This window comes from Jaculus jaculus, chromosome 17 (assembly GCF_020740685.1).
Source record: "Jaculus jaculus isolate mJacJac1 chromosome 17, mJacJac1.mat.Y.cur, whole genome shotgun sequence".
Classification (NCBI taxonomy): domain Eukaryota; kingdom Metazoa; phylum Chordata; class Mammalia; order Rodentia; family Dipodidae; genus Jaculus; species Jaculus jaculus.
In genome coordinates this window covers 11153447-11172720 of record NC_059118.1, presented here as the reverse complement: position 1 = coordinate 11172720, position 19274 = coordinate 11153447, and the positions used below count along the sequence as shown (strand labels likewise).

The 19274-nt window shown below is 48.0% G+C and overlaps 1 protein-coding gene and 1 pseudogene across 1 annotated transcript in view; both read right to left on the bottom strand.

The window, feature by feature from the left end:
• Window positions 1–6321, bottom strand: part of Gpd1l (glycerol-3-phosphate dehydrogenase 1 like) — a 43086-nt gene extending 36765 nt beyond the window's left edge. The window contains exon 1 of the mRNA XM_045136895.1: window positions 6103–6321. Within this exon, the coding sequence (XP_044992830.1) occupies window positions 6103–6149 (47 nt within the window). The 5' untranslated portion in view covers window positions 6150–6321. The remainder of the gene's footprint in view (window positions 1–6102) is intronic.
• A 53-nt stretch (window positions 6322–6374) lies between these two features.
• Window positions 6375–19274, bottom strand: part of LOC123455594 — a 50145-nt pseudogene continuing 37245 nt past the window's right edge.

Sequence of the window (19274 nt, the reverse complement as noted above, 5' to 3'; positions counted from 1 at the left end):
CCAATTCAAGGCCCAACCTGTGCTTCAAGAGACCCGGTTTCACAAACAAACAAATAGGGACAGAGAAGATGGCTCAGTGGTGTTTGCTTCCAAAGCCTAACTTGTTGGGTTCGATTCCCAAGCCACCCATGTAAGCATCTGGTGTTCATTTGCAGTGGCAAAAGGCCTGGTGATCCAATACACACACACACACACACACACACACACACACACTGTGCTCCTTCCAAGGTTCAGGGTCCAAGGCGGAAGAGGTGGTAGAAAGAATGTATCAGCCAAAGGAAGAGTAGGACTCCTTACAAGGCACTCTTCCAGACACAAAATGGCCTGTATATCCATGACCTCGAAGTCACAAGACCCATATAATAGGAGGACAAGATAATCACATCAAAGTAAAAGAGAGACTAATTAAGAGGGGGGTGGTAGATTTGTGAAAGGGAAAGTGCAGGAAGGGAGGGAATTATGGCTTATTGTCGTTGTTTTTTTTTTTTTGGTTTTTCGAGGTAGGGTCTCACTCTAGCCCAGGCTGACCTGGAATTCACTATGGAGTCTCAGGGTGGCCTCGAACTCACGGCAATCCTCCCACCTCTGCCTCCCAAGTGCTGGGATTAAAGGTGTGAGCCACCACGCCCGGCGGCTTATTGTCTATAATAATAGAAGTTGTCAATAAAAAGGGTCTGGAGAGATGGCTTGGCAGGTAAAGCGCTTGCCTGCAAAGCCTATGGACCCAGGTTCAATTCCCCAGTACCCATGTAAGTCAGATGCATAAAGTGGCGCATACATCTGGAGTTTGTTTGCAGTTGCTAGAGGCCCTGGTATGTCCATTCTCTTTCTCCCTCTCTATCTGCCACTTTCTCTTACTCAAATAAATAAATCAATAAATGACTTGCATTTTAAAAAGAAGCACATGTGGGCTGAAAAGATGGCTAAGCAGTTAAGGCACTTGCCTGCAAAGCCAAAGGACCCTGGTTTGACTCTCCAGGACCCACATAAGGCAGATCCACAAGGTGGTACATGTGTCTGGAGTGTGCAGGCCTGCTGATTCTCTCTCTCTCCAAAAATAAATAAATAAATATAAATAAATAAAATTTAATCCCAGCACTCGGAAGGCAGAGGTAGGAGGATCATTGTGAGCTCGAGGCCACCCACCCTGAGAATACAGAGTGAATTCCAGGTCAGCCTGGACTAGAGTGAAACCCTACCTCAGACAATAAATAAATAAGAATTTTTTTAAAAAAAAGTGTTAGCCGTGTGGTGGCGCACACCTTTAATCCCAGAACTCAGGAGGCAGAGGTAGGAGGATCACCGTGAGTTCAAGGCCACCCTGATTTAATTCCTTGTCAGCCTGGACCAGAGTGAGACCCTACCTTGAAAATAAAAGTATTAAATAGATGCTGGTCCAGTGGCATAGCCAAGGAAGCAGCTGACCATTCGCTAAAGTGACCTTGACCTCCTAACTAGCAAAGACAAGCCGAAGACCTCCATGAAACTGTCTGGACACTAGTGCCAGTAAATCTGACACAAAACAGTCCATTGTTGCATCGCAGCAATCAACATAAAACCCCCGCACAAGGGCTGGAGAGATGGCTTAGCGGTTAAGCGCTTGCCTGTGAAGCCTAAGGACCCCGGTTCGAGGCTTGATTCCCCAGGACCCATGTTAGCCAGATGCAGAGTCTGTAGTTCGTTTGCAGTGGCTGGAAGCCCTGGTGTGCACATTCTCTCTCTCTATCTATCTGCCTCTTTCTCTTTCTGTCTGTCTGCTGCTGCTCTCAAATAAATAAAAATAAACAAAACTAAAAAAAAAAAAAAAACATGCACAAGGGGGCTGGGGCTGTTTCTCAGTGGTAGAATACCTGCCTAGCATGTGTGAGGTCTTGGGTTCCAACCCCAGAACCCAGACCCCCACAAAACAAAAATAGTATATAGCGCCCTTCTACAGAGGGACAAGAACATATGCAAGCATTCCTGTAAGTCGGATGGAATTCTCCAGCCAAGACAGAAAGGATCAATAATTAAATTGGTTTTTCCTTTGGGAAGTTTCTAGGGGTCCAACGTGGAATGTGTCACTGTATTTTGGGCGTGTTTGTTTTGAGAGTTCAGTGTAGTCAGCCGATGAATATACTTGGCTCTCAGCCTTCGAGCGGAAGCGTTGTGCACGGGGTGGCCGGAAGGCGCACCTTCTGGGAAACCTGTTCTTGTTCATTCTTGAGAACATCTCGCTGGAACTGAGGTCACTCAGAGTATAATCATTATGTGAGTATCAATGTGCAGTGTTTTCTGTTTGACCAAGCTAACTAATCAAAAGCACACTGTTTTACAATGGTGTCTGTGACATACTACCATTGTTCTGATATGATCCTATGAGGTGAATAAAAGCAAACTCTGGTGCTGGGCATGGTGGTGCACGCCTTTAATCCCAGCACTCAGGAGGCAGAGGTAGGAGGATTGCCATGAGTTTGAGGCCACCCTGAGACTCCATAGTGAATACCAGATCAGCCTGGGCTAGAGTGAGACCCTACCTCGAAAAACCAAAAAAAAAAAAAAAAGCAAACTCTGAGGCTAGATAGAGATAGCCTAGCGGCTAAGGCGCTTGCCTACAAAGCCTAAGGACCCAGGTTTGATTCCCCAGGATCCACATAAACCAGATGTACAAGGTGGGCGCATGTGTGTACAGTTTGTTTGCAGTGGCTGGAGGCCCTGGTGTGCCCATTCTCTAGCTGCCTCTTTTTTTTTTTTTCTTCTCTCTCTCTCTCAAATAAATATATAATTTCTTTTTCTTATAAAAGCAAACTCTGGGAAGTCGAGAGCATCTGACTACTCTTGACTTTGAGATCTTCTGCATTGACTCGCTGGTGTCTGTTTCTTCTCCTGCAGCCCATACCTAAACACCTTCAATGAGATCTCACTACGCAGCCTAGATTGGCCTCAAACTCAGACACTTGGGATTATAGATGCAGGCCACCAGACATCAGCTATCCCTACACCCACTTTTTTTTTTTTATTTGAGATTGACAGACAGAGAAAGAGGCAGATAGAGAGAGGGAGAGAGAATGGGCGTGCCAGGGCCTCCGGACCACTGCAAACGAATTCCAGGCGCGTGTGCCCCCTTGTGCATCTGGCTAACGTGGGTCCTGGGGAGTCAAGCCTCGAACTGGGGTCCTTAGGCTTCACAGGCAAGCGCTTAACCGCTAAGCCATCTCTCCAGCCCCCTACACCCACTTTTGAAACGGTTTCTAGCCCAGACTGGCCAGTAACCAAGGATGACCTTGACAGCAAGGTGTGGTGCAGTGCTTGTAATTCCCGCACTTGGGACGTAGAGGCAGGAGGATGAGAAATTCAAGGCCAGGGGCTGGGGAAAATGGCTCCGTGGTGAAAGGTGCTTGTTTGTAAAACCTGCCAAACCGGGTTAAGTTCCTCAGCCATGCATGGTAAAGCCAGATACAAAAGTGAAGCATGCATCTGGAATTCATTTGCAGAGGCAAGAAACTCTGCCCCCCCCCCCACATGTTAATAAGTAAATAAAAAAATACACTTTTTAAAAAAGTCTCAAGGTCTCACTCTAGCCCAGGCTGATCTGGAACTCACTGTGTAGCTCCAGACTGGCCTTGAATGGTGGTCCTCCTACCTCAGCCTCCCCAGTGCTGGGATTAAAGGCATTAGCCACCTTTGTGCCTGGCAATGACTTTTTTTTGAGGCAGGGTCTCACTCTAGCTCAGGCTGACCTGGAATTCACTATGTAGTGTCAGGGTGGCCTCAAACTTACGGCAATCCTCCTACCTCTGCCTCCTGAGTGCTGCTGGGATTAAAGGTGTGCGCCACCACGACTGGCCAAATTTTTAAAAATAAAATAAAGCACATGAGTGTCATGTTGGGAGTGTGGAGATCTCACCAGCATATATAAGGCCCTGGGTTGGATCCTCTCAGTGCACACATGCACAACCCCCCCAAAAAAAAACACATACACACACACACACTGAATGTTGTTACCTAATCAAACATAGTTTGAGGGTCAGGAGGCTGGACAGATGGCCCAGCAGTTAAGGTACTTCCCTGCAAAGCCTGTGAACCTGAGTTCAATTCCCTAGTACCCAAGTAAAGTCAGATGCACAAAGAGATGCATGCATCGGGAGTTTGTTTGCAGTGGCCAAAGGCCCTGGTACACCCAGTCTCTCTCTTTCAATCTATTTATCTCTCTCAAATAAGAAAATAAAAAAAAAAATTAAGAAAAACAGTTTGGGGGTCAGGGAGTGAGTGCCCTTAGCTTGCAGAAGACACTGAACTCAGTCTCCAGGACCAAGATTAAAAACAAAAAAAAGGCGGATGTGGTGGCGCACACTTTTAATCCCAGCACTCCGGAGGGAGAGGTAGGAGGATCACTGTGAGTTTGAGGCTAGCCTGAGACTACATAGTGAGTTCCAGGTCAGCCTGGGCTAGAGCAAAACCCTACCTCAAAAAAAAAAAGGAGTTGGGAGTGTTGGCGCACAACTTAGTCCCAGCACTTGGGAGGCTGAGCTCACCATGAGTTTGAGACTAGTCGAGACTACACAGTAAATTCCAGGTTAGCCTGGGCTACAGTGAAACTCTGCTTTGGAAAAAAATAAAAAAACAGCTGGGAGTGGTGGCACAAACCTTTAATCCCGGTAGGAGGAGATCCATTTGAGTTGAGGCCAGCCTGAGACTACAGAGTGAATTCCAGGTCAGCCTGGGCTAGAGCAAGACCCTACCTCAAAAAAAAAAAAAAAAAAAAACAAGGAAACTAGGTGTGATAGCACACCCCTTAAATCCTAGCACTCAGAAGGCTGAGGTGTGACTTAGAAGTCTACCTGAGGCTACAGAGTTCCAGGTCAGTCTGAGCTAGAATGAGACCCTACTTAGAAAACTCTAGCAAAAAAAAAAAAAAAAAAAGTAAAAGATGTTGCAATTCAGGAAAAAAGATCCGCACTAGGAGCCTGAGGAGAAGCCACAGGTCTGGCTGCAGTGGAAAAGTGGAGAATCAGGTAAGGTTTCCTCCAAGAAGTCCTTTCTGGGCCAAGTCTTAAAGGAGTGAAGCTAAGAGCAAACACCTCCCGAGCAGCACTCCTGCGCTTGAGCAGCCTGAGCCTCAGAAAACACAGGTGGACTCCAGGCACCGCAGCCTTTAATGCCAGCACTCAGGAGGCAGAGGTAGGAGGATCGCCGTGAGTTCGAGGCCAGCCTGAGACTACAGAGTGAACGTCCAGGTCAGCCCGGGCTAGAGCGAGACTCTACCTCGGAAAACCAACACAGGTGGACCGAAGTGAGGAATGGATATGATCGCCTTCTACTCTTCCACACCAGTCCTTGGGCTGGGCACGGGGGGTGGGGTGGGGGAGCGGGTGGCGAACGAAAAGGGGGCACAGCCGTGGGAAAAAGCTTGCAAACACCAGCGTAAATACTGGCTCTACCTTCCTCCCCAGCTTCTCTCCTTATAGCACCCAAGCACATCACCGAAGTCCCCCAGCCGGGTGAACTCTGATCAAAGTACTTAATCACCCCCAAGAACTAGAAAGAGCTCGGGACACAAAGCGCTGAATCCATGGCATGGTCACATTCAGCCCGGCGCCGATGGAAAGTTTACAGGTCCCGGGGAAAGCCAGGCCTGTGGGCAACTCGGATCTGCCTCTCAGACACAACGCATCGGGAGCCGAGGTGAGACCCCCCCACTTTGCAGGACCCCAGGGGGGAGCCCCAGGTAGCAAGAAGCCCATTGGCCGCGCACCCCACCTACCCGCGTGCCTCAGTTTCCCCCAGCACGCAAAATTCCACCGGGAGTGGTTTGAGCCTCCGCCGATCGGCTCGAGCGATCCGCAGGGGCGGCAGCCTGGCGCTGAACAGGGGGCGCTTACAGGTGCCCGCGGGGTGCCCGGGGTCTCCCCCCCACCTCCACCTCCCGCGAGCCCGGTTGCAGCTGCCCCAGCTGCGGCCTCCGGGCGCGCGGTGCCCAGCGTGGGCGCGCGATCGCAGCCCCGCGCGCGGTGCCCACGGTGCCCACGGTGCCGCCGCCCCCGGGCGCGCGCAGCCTCGGCCCGCGGGGCACAGGGGCTTCCTGGAGGCGGAGCCCACGCCGCCCGCCCGGGCGCCGCTCACCAGTTCCCCGAGCCCACGATGCACACTTTCAGGGGCGTCGCTGCCATGATCAGGCCGGGATGGCTGCACCCAGGACCGTGCTTCCTTCTGGCCCGCTGCAAGCGTCCTACTGCTCCGCTGGCTTCTCCGCTAATGGCCACGGCCACCCGGGTCCCCGGGGCGCCTGGGGCCACAGCTGACAGCCGGGTGGACCCGCCCCGCCACTCCCAGGAACCACTGCGCACGCCTGGCCGTGGCTGGAAACCCGGACTCGTTCTCGTGCCGGCCCGCCCCTACCCCGAGGCGTGTCGGGACTTGTAGTCCACAGCACTGCCCGGCGCCCGGGACCGCGGCTCCAGGCGCCCCACGTGCGCAGAGATGCCCTCCGCTGTGCTCGAGAGAGACGGTCTGACCCAGCCGGCAGAGGTGTCACCTCCCTTTCTTTTCTTTTCTTTTTTTTTTTTGAAGGTAGGGCCTCGCTCTAGCCCAAGATGACCTGGAATTCAATGTGTAGTCTCAGGCTGCCCTCTTAACTCATGGCGATCCTCCTACCTCTGCCATCACGCCCGCGGCGCCCCCCCCCCCCCCCCATTTTTCACCCTGTTCCCTGCTCTGGGAGGTTTGCCATGCAATATCGAGCCCAGAGTGGCTCTTCGGTTGATTCAGAAGTGACCCAGACTCGGGCTTCGTGCCTGCGCCTACTTTCACAGAGTCTACCAAACTTATATAGAGGGACAAAAGCCGTGAATTTGAAGTTTCTTGGGCTTTCTAGTTTGGGTTCCATCCTCAGCCCCGCCTAAGCCGGGTGGTGCACGCCTGTCTACCTCCTGCAATTTCAAGGCTCTGGAGGTGGAGACTTCAGGGTCAGAAGTTCAAGGTCGTCGCCGGGGAGGGGGGAGCGGGGGGATGGTGCACACCTTGCATTGCAGCAATCAGAAGGCAGAGTTAGGCGGATACCCAAGAGTTCTAGTCCAGCCTGAGCTAGGATAAGACCCTACCTCGAAACCCTCCTCCAAAAAAAAAAAAAAAAAAAAAAAGGTGGGGAGGAAGGGGGAAGAAGTTGAAGAGACGTTCAAGGTCATCCTGAGCTACTTAGTGAGTTGAGTCCAGTCTGGCATACTTGAAAGTTTGTCTCAATTGTCTCAAACAAAAGCAAAAAAAAAGACCTCCCCCGCTAAGGTGCCATTGCAGAAAAGGTGGCAGAAAGTAAGAGCCAAATGATGTGGAGGAGGCTTTGGAACACTCTTCAGACACAACGTGATGGTTGCATTTTTGAGCCCACAGTGGCTACAGTTACCTGCACAAGATCAACATATTGGGTCCACAGACATGTCATGGAGGATGCAGGAGGACATTAAAGAGAGTGGGGAGATGCTCAGTGGTTGAAGGCACTTGCTTCCAAAACCCGATGGCCTCCGTTCAGTTCCCTCAGCACCCGTGTAAACCAAATGCAGAAAGCGTCACGTGTCTCTGCAGATCATTGGCAGTGGTAAGAAGCTCTGGCGTGTCTATTCTTTCTTTCTCTTTTTTTTGGAGGGTAGGGGTTGGGTTAGAGTTTCACTCTAGCCCAGGTTGACCTGTAATGCACTATGTAGTCTCAGGGTGGCTTTGAACTCACAGCTGATCATGGTGGTGTACACCTTTAATATACAGAGTGAGTTCTAGGACAGTCTGGGCTAAAGTAAGACTCGACCTGAAGAAAAAAAAAAAGGGACTGGGGAAATGGCTGAGCGGTTACAGCATTTGCCTAAAAAGCCTAAGGTCTCAGGTTCAATTCCCCAGGACCCATGTAAGCCAGATGCACAAAGGGACACATGTGTCTGGAGTTCGTATGCAGTGGCTAGAGGCCCTGGTGTGCCCATTCTCTTTCTCTCTCATAAATAAATAAATAAAATATTTAAAAGCAAAAGTAAACCAGGAGTTCTCAAACTGCCTCATATTAGCCACTACAACTTTTATTTTATTTATTTATTTTAATTTTTTTCTTTTTGGTTTTTTGAGGTAGGGTTTCACACTAGCCTTGAACCTACAGCAATCCTCCTACCTCTGCCTCCCAAGTGCTGGGATTAAAGACCACCATGCCTGGCAGCCACTACAGCTTTTTTTTGTTTTGTTTTTCGAGGTGGGGTCTCACTCACTGTAGCCCAGGCTGACCTGGAATTCACTATGTCTTCTCAGGCTGGCCTTGAACTCACGGCAGTCCTCCTTCCTCTGCCTCCCGAGTGCTGGGATAAAAGACATGCGCCACCATGCCCGGCCATGCCCGGCTCCTTTTTAAAAAATATTTTATTTTTCTTTATTTATTTGAGAGAGGGAGACAATGGGCATGCCAGGGCCTCCAACAGGTGTCAATGAACTCCAGATGTGTGCGCCCCCTTGTGCATCTGGCTTATGTGGGTCCTGGGGTATTGAACCTGGGTCCTTTGGTTTTGCAGGCAAGTGCCTTAACCACTAAGCCATCTCTCCAGCCCTAAGTTCGTTTGCAGTGGCTGGAGGCCCTGGCATGCCCATTCTCTCACTCTCTCTCTGTTAAATAAATAAATAAATAAAAATAAAATATTTTTTATTGTTGTTTATTTTTATTTATTTCAGAGCTACAGACAGAGAGAAGGAGGCAAAGAGAGAGAGAGAATGGGTGTGCCAGGGCATCTAGTCACTGCAAACAAACTCCAGACACGTGAGCCCCCTTGTGCATCTGGCTAATGTGGGTCCCGGGGAATCGAGCCTTGAACTGGGATCCTTAGGCTTCACAGGTAAGTGCTTCACCACTAAGCCATCTCTCCAGCCCTTATGTCTTTTTTGTTTTTTCAAAATTTTTATTAACAACTTCCATGATTATAAAAAATACCCCATGGTAATGCCCTCCCTCCCTGCACTTTCCCCTTTGAAATTCCATTCTCCATCACATCCCCTCCCCATCTCAATCAGTCTCTCTTTTAATTTTGATGTCATGATCTTTTCCTCCTGTGATGATGGTCTTGGGTAGGTAGTGTCAGGCACTGTGAGGCCATGGATATCCAGGCCATTTTGTGTCTGGAGGGAGCACATTGTATGGAGTCCTACCCTTCCTTTGGCTCTTAATTTCTTTCCACCACCTCTTCCTCATTAGACCCTGAGCCTCGGAAGGTGTGCTAGAGATATTGCAGTACTGGGCACTGCAGTCACTTCTTTCCAGCACCATGATGCCTTCTGAGTCGTCCCAAGGTCACTGCCATCTGAAAAGAGAAGATTCTCCACCAAAAGTGAGAGTAGCATTAATATAAAGGTATGAACATTAAGAGAAGTGCTTACTGGGCAGTTTGATAAGAATAGTATATACATTTAGCTAGACAACAGCAGACATTATACCCCTAGGGCTCATGACTACCCCTGTTTTAAGTTTTCAGTATTCCCTCCGATGGAGCAGGCCTCCACTCCAATTAGAGGACAGTTGGTTTCTATCATGACAGACATGCCACTATTGTACCCACTGGCTCATTTGGCCGGGCTGGCCAAATATTAAGGCTTGCAGAGTTCACTGTTGAGTATCTTTACTGGTGATTTCTCTCTCTACCATTGAACTGCATGTAGAATGGCTTCTTCCAGCTTTCTGTCAGCTGGTCTACATGGAGGAGGTTATCAGGTCAGTTCCAGCAGGATTTCTCAGTGGCCTTGCAGCCCAAGTATGTGGTAGAGTCTTCAGCAATAGGGTCTTACCATCTATTCCTGGTGGGAAGCCAAGGGCCTCGGCAATGGCCTGTAATGTTTTGGGGGCATCAGGGACCTCCCTGGCCAACAACTCGCTGGAAGGTATCCCATCCCTGGCACTGAAAATTTCTAGTAACAATCTACAGCTTCTGGGTGTTCCATTGTCCAAAAATGTAGGTTTCCATATGACTTATTTATATTCTCTTAGATTTTGATTAGCCCTCCCTCCACCTTTCCTTTACTTAGTCTGTTTCCCTGACCTCACTTAGGCCTTTTCACCCTCATTAATCTGTTCTTCTACTTACATATATACAATACCATCCTATTAAGTCTGTCCCCCGCCCCCACTTCCTATTCTCTTTATATCTCCTTTCTAGTTTACTGGCCTCTGCTACTGAGCTTTTGGTGTTTTTCTTTTTTTACATTTTTTAAATATTTATTTATTTATTTGACAAAGAAACAGAGAGAAAAAGAGAGAGAATGGGCACATCAGGGCCTCCAGGCACTGCAACCAAAAGAACCCCAGACACATGTGCCTCCTTGTGCATCTGGTTTATGTGGGTCCTGGGGAATTGAACCTGGGTCCTGTGGCTTTGCAGACAAACCCCTTAACTGCTAAGCCATCCCACCAGCCCTCCAACCATGCTTTTTAATCAGGCACTTAAGTTGGGACCCTTTGAGACAGCGTTTCTTTTTGTTGTTATTTTTTTGAGGTAGGGTCTCACTCATGCCCCTGTTGACCTGGCACTCGCTCTGTAGGGAATTACCATGGGATATTGTTTACAATTATGGAAGTTGTCAATAAAAACAAAAAAGAAAAATAAGCCCTGGTGTGGCGCACGCCTTTAATCCCAGCACTCGGGAGGCAGAGGTAGGAGGATCACTGTGAGTTCAAGGTCACCCTGAGACTACATAGTGAATTCCAGGTCAGCCTGAACTAGAGTGAAATCCTACCTCGAAAAACTTAAAAAAAAAAAAAAAAAAAAAAAAAGTCGCATATCAACTTGATCTTCCCCTTGAATGTGAACCTTCATTTGTGGACACAACAGTTCCTGAACCCCGACCATGGGCCAAGCACTGAGGACTCAGTGTGGAAGGCTGGCTTCGCGGATCTCATAGACTAGATAAAGAGGGAAGGAGTGGGAAAATGAAAGAGAGGAAAGACCTGGCTTCACAGCAGAGACAGGCTTGATTCCAGAAAGCCGGAGAAGGGCTCTGGCCAGGCAGGTCAAGAGAAACTTCTTTGACAGACCAAGGAGTTCTTTATCAGGGAGGTGGGATCCTCTGGAATTCTTCCATTGCAGGCAGGGCTTTGCTCTTGGGAGGTCTGGGTCACTTCTGGGAAGTGGCAATGAGTCAGGTGATCCGGGCCGTTTCAGGGAAAGCAATTTCTACCTTGTGTTGCAATGGAGGCAGGTGGCCTGGGCCACTGCTGGGAGCCAGAAACTCGTGCCTTGTAAAATGGCACTCAAGTACAAACCTGGAGACATTCTGGTTCTTACAGCCTCATGCTGAGTGCTCTGTTGACAGAAAGTGACTGGGGACAGATGGACAGGTGCCAGTCGGGAGGCAGGGTGCCAGCGAGGCGTGCTGCAGGGGGATGTCACCTGAGGATGAGCAGGAACGGAGTACTCAAGGAGAGGAGCAGCATGGGTGAAGGTTTGGGGGGGGGGGGAAGCTGTGTTTGAAGGGATGGCGTAGCAGTTAAGGCGCTTGCCTGCAAAGCCAAAGAACCCCGATTTGATTCCCCAGTACCCACATAAACCAGATGCACAAGGGGGCACATGCATCTGAAGTTCGTTTGCAGTGGCTGGAAACCCCAGTGTGCTTATTCTCTCTCTCTCTCTCTCTCTCTCTCTGCCTCTTTCCCTCTCTCAAATAAATAAATAAAAATAAAAATGTTTTGGGGCTGAAGAGATTGCTTAGTGGTTGAGGCATTTGCCTGCAAAGCCACTGGACCCAGGTTTGACTTCCCAGGACTCATGTGAGCCAGATGTGCAAGGTGGCGTACGCATCTGGAGTTCGTTTGCAGTAGCTGGAGGCCCTGGCGCACCCATTCTCCCTTCCTCCCTTCCTCTCTCTCTCTCTGTCTCTCTGCCTATTTCTGTATCTCTCTCTCTCCAATAAATAAATAAAAAAAAAAATATATATATATATAATATAGAAAAAGAGTGTTAAAAAAAAAAGTCAGGCGTGGTGTCGCACACCTTTAATCCCAGCACTTGGGAGGCAGAGGTAGGAGGATCACCATCAGTTCGAGGCCACCCTGAGACTACAGAGTGAATTCCAGGTCAGTCTGAGCTACAGTGAGACCCTACCTCAGAAAACCAAATTAAAAAAAAAAAAAAAAGGAAGAAGGAGGAAGAATGGCTGGCGAGGTGGCGCAGTGGGCAGGGTGCTCGCCTGGCATGCAGGAAGCCCTAGGCTCGATCTCAGCACCACATGAGCTGGGTGTGATGGTGCACCACTGTATACCTGCAACATCAACTCTCAGGAGGTGGAGGCAGGAGCATCAGAAGTTCAAGGTCATCCTTGGCTATGTAACCAGTCTGAGGTGAGCCTGGGCTATGTGAAAAGAACCTGAAGAATGCAGCCTATTTAAATAGATAAATTTAGAGATGGCTTAGTGGTTAAGGCACTTGCTTGCAAAGCCAAAGGACCCAGGTTCGATTCCCCAGGACCCACGTGAGCCAGATGCATAAGGCAGCCCATGCATCTGGAGTTCATTTGCAGTGACTAGAGGCCCTGGTGTGCCCATTCGCTCTCAAATAAATAAATAAAAATATTAGAAAAAAAAATCTTAGCCAATCATGGTGGCGCACGCCTTTAATCACAGCACTCGGGAGGCAGAGGTAGGAGGATTGCCGTGAGTTTGAGGCCACCCTGAGACTCCAGAGTGAATTTGAGATCAGCCTGGGCTAGAGTGAGACCCTACCTTGAGAAACCAAAAAAAAAAAAAAAAGAAATCTTTAAAGCCAGACATGGGAGGTGTGCTCCTTTATTTCCAGCACTTGGGAGGCAAAGGCAGGAGGATCACTGGGAGTTCAAGGCCACCTTGAGACCACATAGTGGATTCTAAGCCAGCCTGAGCTAGAGTGAGACTTTACCTTGAAAAACCAAAAATAAATAAATAACAAATAAAATCAGGGCTGAGGAGATGGCTCAGTAGTGACAGGTACTTGCTCGCAAGGCTGGATTCAGTTCTCAACTACCCATGTGAAGCTGGATGGACATTTGTTTGTAGCAGCAAGACCCTGTGGCGTGTGCACACACACACACCAAATATACACATAACTTATTATGATTATTTTTAAAATATTTTTCTTCCTGGGGGGAGTGTTGAGGTAAGGTCTTGCTCTAGCCCAGGCTGACCTGGAATTCACTATGTAGTCTCAGGCTAGCCTCGAACTCATGGCGATTGGTCCTACTTCCACCTCCTAAGTGCTGGAATTAAAGGTATGCACCACTATGCCCAGCCTAAAAATATTGTTATTTATTTATTGGCAAGAAGAAAACGATAAATATGGACATCCCAGGACCTCTTGCCACTGCAAATGAATTTCAGACACATGCTTCCACCACATTGTGCATTTGGCTTTACATGGTTACTGGGGAACTGGACCACAGCTGACAAGTTTATTATTATTATTTTTATTTTGAGAGAGAGAGTGGGAGAGAGAGAATGGACACACCAGGACCTTCTGGCTGCTGTGAATGAACTCCAGATGTGCACACCACCTTATGCTCATGTGTGACATTGCACGCTTGTATCACTGTATGTCTGGATATGTGGGACCTGGAGATTTGAACATAAGTTCTTAAGCTTTGCAGGCAAGTGTCTTAACCACGAAGCCATCTCTCCAGCTTTAAAAAATATTTTTACTGCCAGGCGTGGTGGCACTCACCTTTAATCCCAACACTCGGGAGGCAGAGGTAGGAGGATTGCTGAGAGTTCGAGGCCACCCTGAGACTACAGAGTGAATTCCAGGTCAGCCTGAGCTAGAGTGAGACCCTGCCTCGAAAAACCAAAAAAAAAAAAAAAAAAAAAAAAAAAAATTTTTTTTACTTATTTATTTGTGAGCAGAAAGAGACACAGGAGAATGGGTACACCCAGGCCTCCTGTCACTGCAAACACCAGACACATATACCACTTTGTGCAGCTGGCTTTCCATTGGGTGCTAGGGAATCAAATCCAGGTCAGCAAGCTTTGCAAACAAACCATATCTCCAGCCCTACAGATAACTTTTTTTGAGGTAAGATTTCTTTCTAGCCCAGGCAAACCTGAAACTCACTCTGTAGCCTCAGACTGGATTTGAACTCACTGTGATCCTTCTACCTCAGCCGCCTGAGTCACTGCTGGGATTAAAGGTGTACACCTGGCTCTCCAAGGTAGGGTCTCGCTCTAGCCCAGGCTGACCTGGAATTCACTATATAATCCCAGGCTGGCCTCAAACTCACAGTGATCCTCCTACCTCTGCCTTCTGAGTACTGGGATTATAGACTTGCTAATTACCATGCCTGGCTCCAATTTTTGTTTTTTCAAGGTAGGGTTTCACTCTAACCCAGGCTGACCAGGAATTCACTACAGAATCTCTGTCTCAGGGTGGCCTTGAACTCACGGCACCCCTCCAGAGTGCTGGGGTTCAAGGTGTGGACCACTATGCCTGACTCCAAATATTTTTATTGATGTTCTCCATTGAAGAAGAGCAGATGGGTCTTGGTCATCAACAGCACTTGGGTTGTGGCTGACTTTGCTGGCCAGGACACACTGCCCTTTGCCACTGAGTCTACAAGAGGCCAGTGTCAGAATGAAGTGATGTAAATCTTTATACTAAAAGAACAGCTGGGCTGGGTGTGGTGGCACACGCCTTTAATTCCACCACTTGGGAGGCAGAAGTAGGAGGATCACCGTGAATTTGAGGAGACCCTGAGACTGCATAGTGAATTCCAGGTCAGGCTGGACTAGAGCAAGACCCTACCTTGAAAAACAAAAGTAAAAACAAAACAAAACAGCCAAGCATGGGGGCGCACATCTTTATCTTTAATCCCAGCAGAGGCAGAGGTAGGTGGATTGCGATGACTTCCAGGCCATCCTGAGACTACATAGTGAATTCCAGGTCAGCCTGGGCTAGAGTAAGACCTTACCTTGAAAAACCACAAAAAAATAAAAATAAATGTAAATAAATAAATAATTAAAAATAAAACAAAATCGGGCTGGAGAGATGGCTTAGCGGTTAAGCACTTGCCTGTGAAGCCTAAGGACCCCGGTTCGAGGCTCGGTTCCCCAGGTCCCACGTTAGCCAGATGCACAAGGGGGCGCACGCGTCTGGAGTTCGTTTGCAGAGGCTGGAAGCCCTGGCACACCCATTCTCTCTCTCCTTCTATCTGTCTTTCTCTCTGTGTCTGTCGTTCTCAAATAAATAAATAAAATATATATATTAAAAAATAAATAAATAAATAAAATAAAACAAAATCTATTCATGGCTGAGGATGAAGCAGTTGGGAGAGTTCCTGCCTAGCAGTCCCAAAGCCCTGGGAGAGGCAGAGAGACAGGGAGAGAATGGGCGCACCAGGGTCTCCAGTCACTGCAATTGAACTCTAAATGTGTGTGCCCCCTTGTGCATATGGCTTATGTGGGTCCTGTGGAATTGAACCTGGGTCCTTTGGCTTTGTAGGCAAGTGCCTGAACCTCTAAGCCATTTCTCCAGCGCTCTTTGTGAGACAGGGTCTCACTCTGTAGCCCAGGTTGGCTTGGACATTACAATGTATCCCAGGCTGGCCTTGAACTTGAGGTCTCCTACCTCTCAAGTGCTTGGATTACAGGTAGATGTAATCACATCTGGCTTGTTTTTATTTGCTTTATTTTATTTTATTTTGGGGGTAGGGTCTTGCTCTAGCCCAGTCTGATCTGGAATTCTCTGTGTATGCCCAGGCTAACCTTGAACTCACAGTGATCCTCGTATCTTTTGCTGGGATTAAAGGTGTATGCCACCATGCCCAGCTCCTAGTTTATTAAAAATACTTACTTATTTATTACTCTGGTTTTTTGAGGTAGGGTGTCACTATAGCCCCGGCTGACCTGGAAATCACTGTGCAGTCTCAGGGTGGCCTTGAACTCACGGCGATCCTCCTACCTCTGGCTCCTGAGTGCTGGGATTAAAGGCGTGTGTCACCACGCCGGCTTTTTTTTTTTTTTGAGGCAAGTCCAACAGTTTGAACATTTAAAAAATATATTTATTTATTTATTTATTTACTTATTTACTTATGAGAGAGAAAGAGGCAGAGAGAGACACAGAGAGAGAGAATGGGTGCACCAGGGCCTCCAGCCACTGCAAACAAACTCCAGATGCGTGCTCCCTCTTATGCATCTGGCTAACGTGGGTCCTGGGGAATCGAGCCTCGAACCAGGGTCCTTAGGCTTCACAGGCAAGCACTTAACCACTAAGCCATCTCTCCAGCCTGAAATCAATCATTTTTCACATGGAGTGTCTGAGCAAGATGAGAAAGGTGGAGGGATTGAGAATAATGGTGTCTACCTAGGTCATCTGATGGGTAATGAGGTGGAGAAAGATGTATGGGCTCACGAGTGGCCCCCTAAACTAAGCTTGTTCTGAGTGGAGGGGGTGCAGAGCAGATCTCGCCGGCAGATGAATCTGACCAGCACTCACTCATCCAGTTTGCTTTGAGTTTACTCTAAAGACCTAGGCTGGTTTCCTACTCACTATGTAACTGAAGATGATTTTGAATTCCTGATCCTCCTGCCTCTACCTCCAGAGTGTGAGCTGCCATGCCAACCTTTAGTTTTGCCTATTTTATTTTATTTGTTTGGCTTTTTTTCGAGGTAGGGTCTCGCTGTAGCCCAGGCTGACCTGGAATTCACTATGTAGTCCCAGGCTTGCCTCAAACTCACAGTGATCCTCCTACCCCTGCCTCCCAAGTTCTGGGATAAAAGGCGTGCACCAGCATGCCTGGGTAGTTTTGCCCATTTTTAAAATGTATATAAATTGGATCATTCAGTATGTAGTTAATTGTGTTGTCATGTCCTTTTATTTTATTTATTATTGATTTTGTTTGTTTGTTTGGTTGGTTTTTCGAGGTAGGGTCTTGCTCTAGCCTAGGCTAACCTGGAATTCACTATGTATTCTCAGGGTGGCCTTGAACTCACGGTGATCCTCCTACTTTTGCCTCCTGAGTGCTGGGATTAAAGGTGTACACCACCACGCCCGGATTATTATTGATTTTTAATGAGAAAGAGGGAGAGGGGGAGAGAGAGAGAATGAGTGGGCACACATGGCCTCTAGCCACTGCAAAGCAACTCCAGATGCATGCTCCACTTTGTGCATCTGGCCTTCCATGAATCCTGAGGACTTGATCCCAGGCTGTCAAGCTTTGCAAGCAAGCGCCTTTAACCACTGAGCAACCTCTCCAGTCCTGCCTGCTGCCTTGTCTTTTTAAACAACTGTGCCTTGTTTCACGGATAGGCACATCGTAATTCATTTTCTCAGTACCCCCACTCCAGAGTGTTTATGTCCTAGCAGAGCGTTTGCAACGACAAACAATGTTACAATCAATTCTTCCTGAGGATACTCTAAATCTTACCAGTATATCAGAGGCGCTTTTGGCTGCAGGAAACATATGAGCCAGCTAAAAGCGGCTGGAACTGTCAGGACATTTATAATGTCACTTAGTGAGAAGTCCAGGAGGAGGCCGTCCATTGTTGATTGATGCAAGGGCCCTACGCCTCCACGAGGCTGCATGCTCTTTGCTTTATCTTCTGCTGCTATCTTGTGCCCACAATAGCTTTTTGTATCCCATTCTTTTAACAAAGACATATTTTTCCGGCCTGGGGAGATGGCTTAGTGTTTAAGCACTTGTCTGTGAAGCCTAATTCCCGAGTACCCACACAAGCCAGATGTACAAGGTGGCGCATGCATCTGGAGTTCATTTGCAGTGGCTGGAGGCCCTGGTGTGCCCATTCTCTCTCTGCCTCCTTCTCTCTCTCTGTTGTTCTCAAATAAATAAATAAATAAATAAGACATATTTTCATTTATTTCTGAGCAGAAGGAGAGAAAAGAATAAAAATAAAGAAAGAAATAGGAGCCAGGCATGGAGGCACACACCTTTAATCTCAGCACTCGTGAGGGAGAGGTAGGCGGATCTCTGTTGTAAGGTTTGGGAATGACCAAGCAGGGAGACCACTCTGAGGCAAAGATGGGAGCTTTTATTCTGGAAAATACGGGCTGCCAGGACTGACTCTCAAGAGTTGGGCAGTCAATCTAAGATTACAGGTATTGTGCCTTATTGAGGTCTTCAGTTGGAGGAAGGTGAGGAAGGGAAAAATAAAAGAAAGGTTTCTTTAGGGGAGATCTAAGATAGTCAGGGTGTGACACCAGAACAGTGAGCAGATGTCCTGAGAGATAAGGGGGCAGGAAACCTAGACCTGGGGCATTGCGAGGCAAGGAAGGGATGATGGCTGGGCGGTCCCCTGAGGAATGTGGATGACCCACTTCCTTATGTCTGTCACCCGCCTTCCTGCTGTCCTCAGTGACTCCATTTTGTCCTGACCTAACAGCTATGAGGTCGAGGTCACCAGACTTTGCAGGCAAATGCCTTAGCTGCTGAGCCATCTCTCCACTCCCTCCACCTTATGTTTTTATGATCAGGTCTCTTTCTGCACCTGAAGCTCGCCGATTCAGCTGGACAAGTTAGCCAGCAAGCCCTAAGGGTCCTCCGGTGTGTCTCTCCAGCAGTACGATCACAGGGACACACCACCAGACCCAGTGTTGGGTGTTGGAGATCTGAACTCAGGTCTTCATGTTTGCACAGCCAGACCTTTACTAAGGGAGCATTCTCCCCTCTTCTCTCTCTCTCTTTATTTTTTATTTTATTTTAATTTTTTTTGTTGTTGTTTTTTCGAGGTAAGGTCTCGTTCTAGCCAGGCTGACCTGGAATTCACTATGTATTCTCAGGGTGGCTTCGAACTCCCGGCGATCCTCCTACCTCTGCCTCCCGAGTGCTGGGATTGAAGGGATGCGGCATCACACCTGGACAAAAACATCTTGTTTATTTATTTAGTTATTTATTTATTTACTAGGGAAACAGAGTGTGGGGGAAATGAATGGGCATATCAGGGGCTCCAGCTACTGCAAATAAACTCCAGACTCATGTGCCACCATGTGCATTTGGCTTACATGGGTTCTGGGGAGGCAAACCTGGGTCCTTAGGTTTTGCAGGCAAGTGTCCTAACCACTAAGCATCTCTCCAGGCCCCATCTTGTCTTTAGTAAACCCTGTGGGTGTGGCTGTTGCTTCTTTTTTTTTAAAGTATTTATTTAAGAAAGTGAGGGGGGTGGAGGGAAGGTATTACCATAGGACACTTTTTATAATCATGGAAAATGTTAATAAAAATTGAGAAAAAGTTAAAACAAAGAAAGTGAGACAGACAATGGAACACTCAGGAGCCATAGATCATTGTTAGAAAATTTTCAGTGCCAGGGATGGGATACC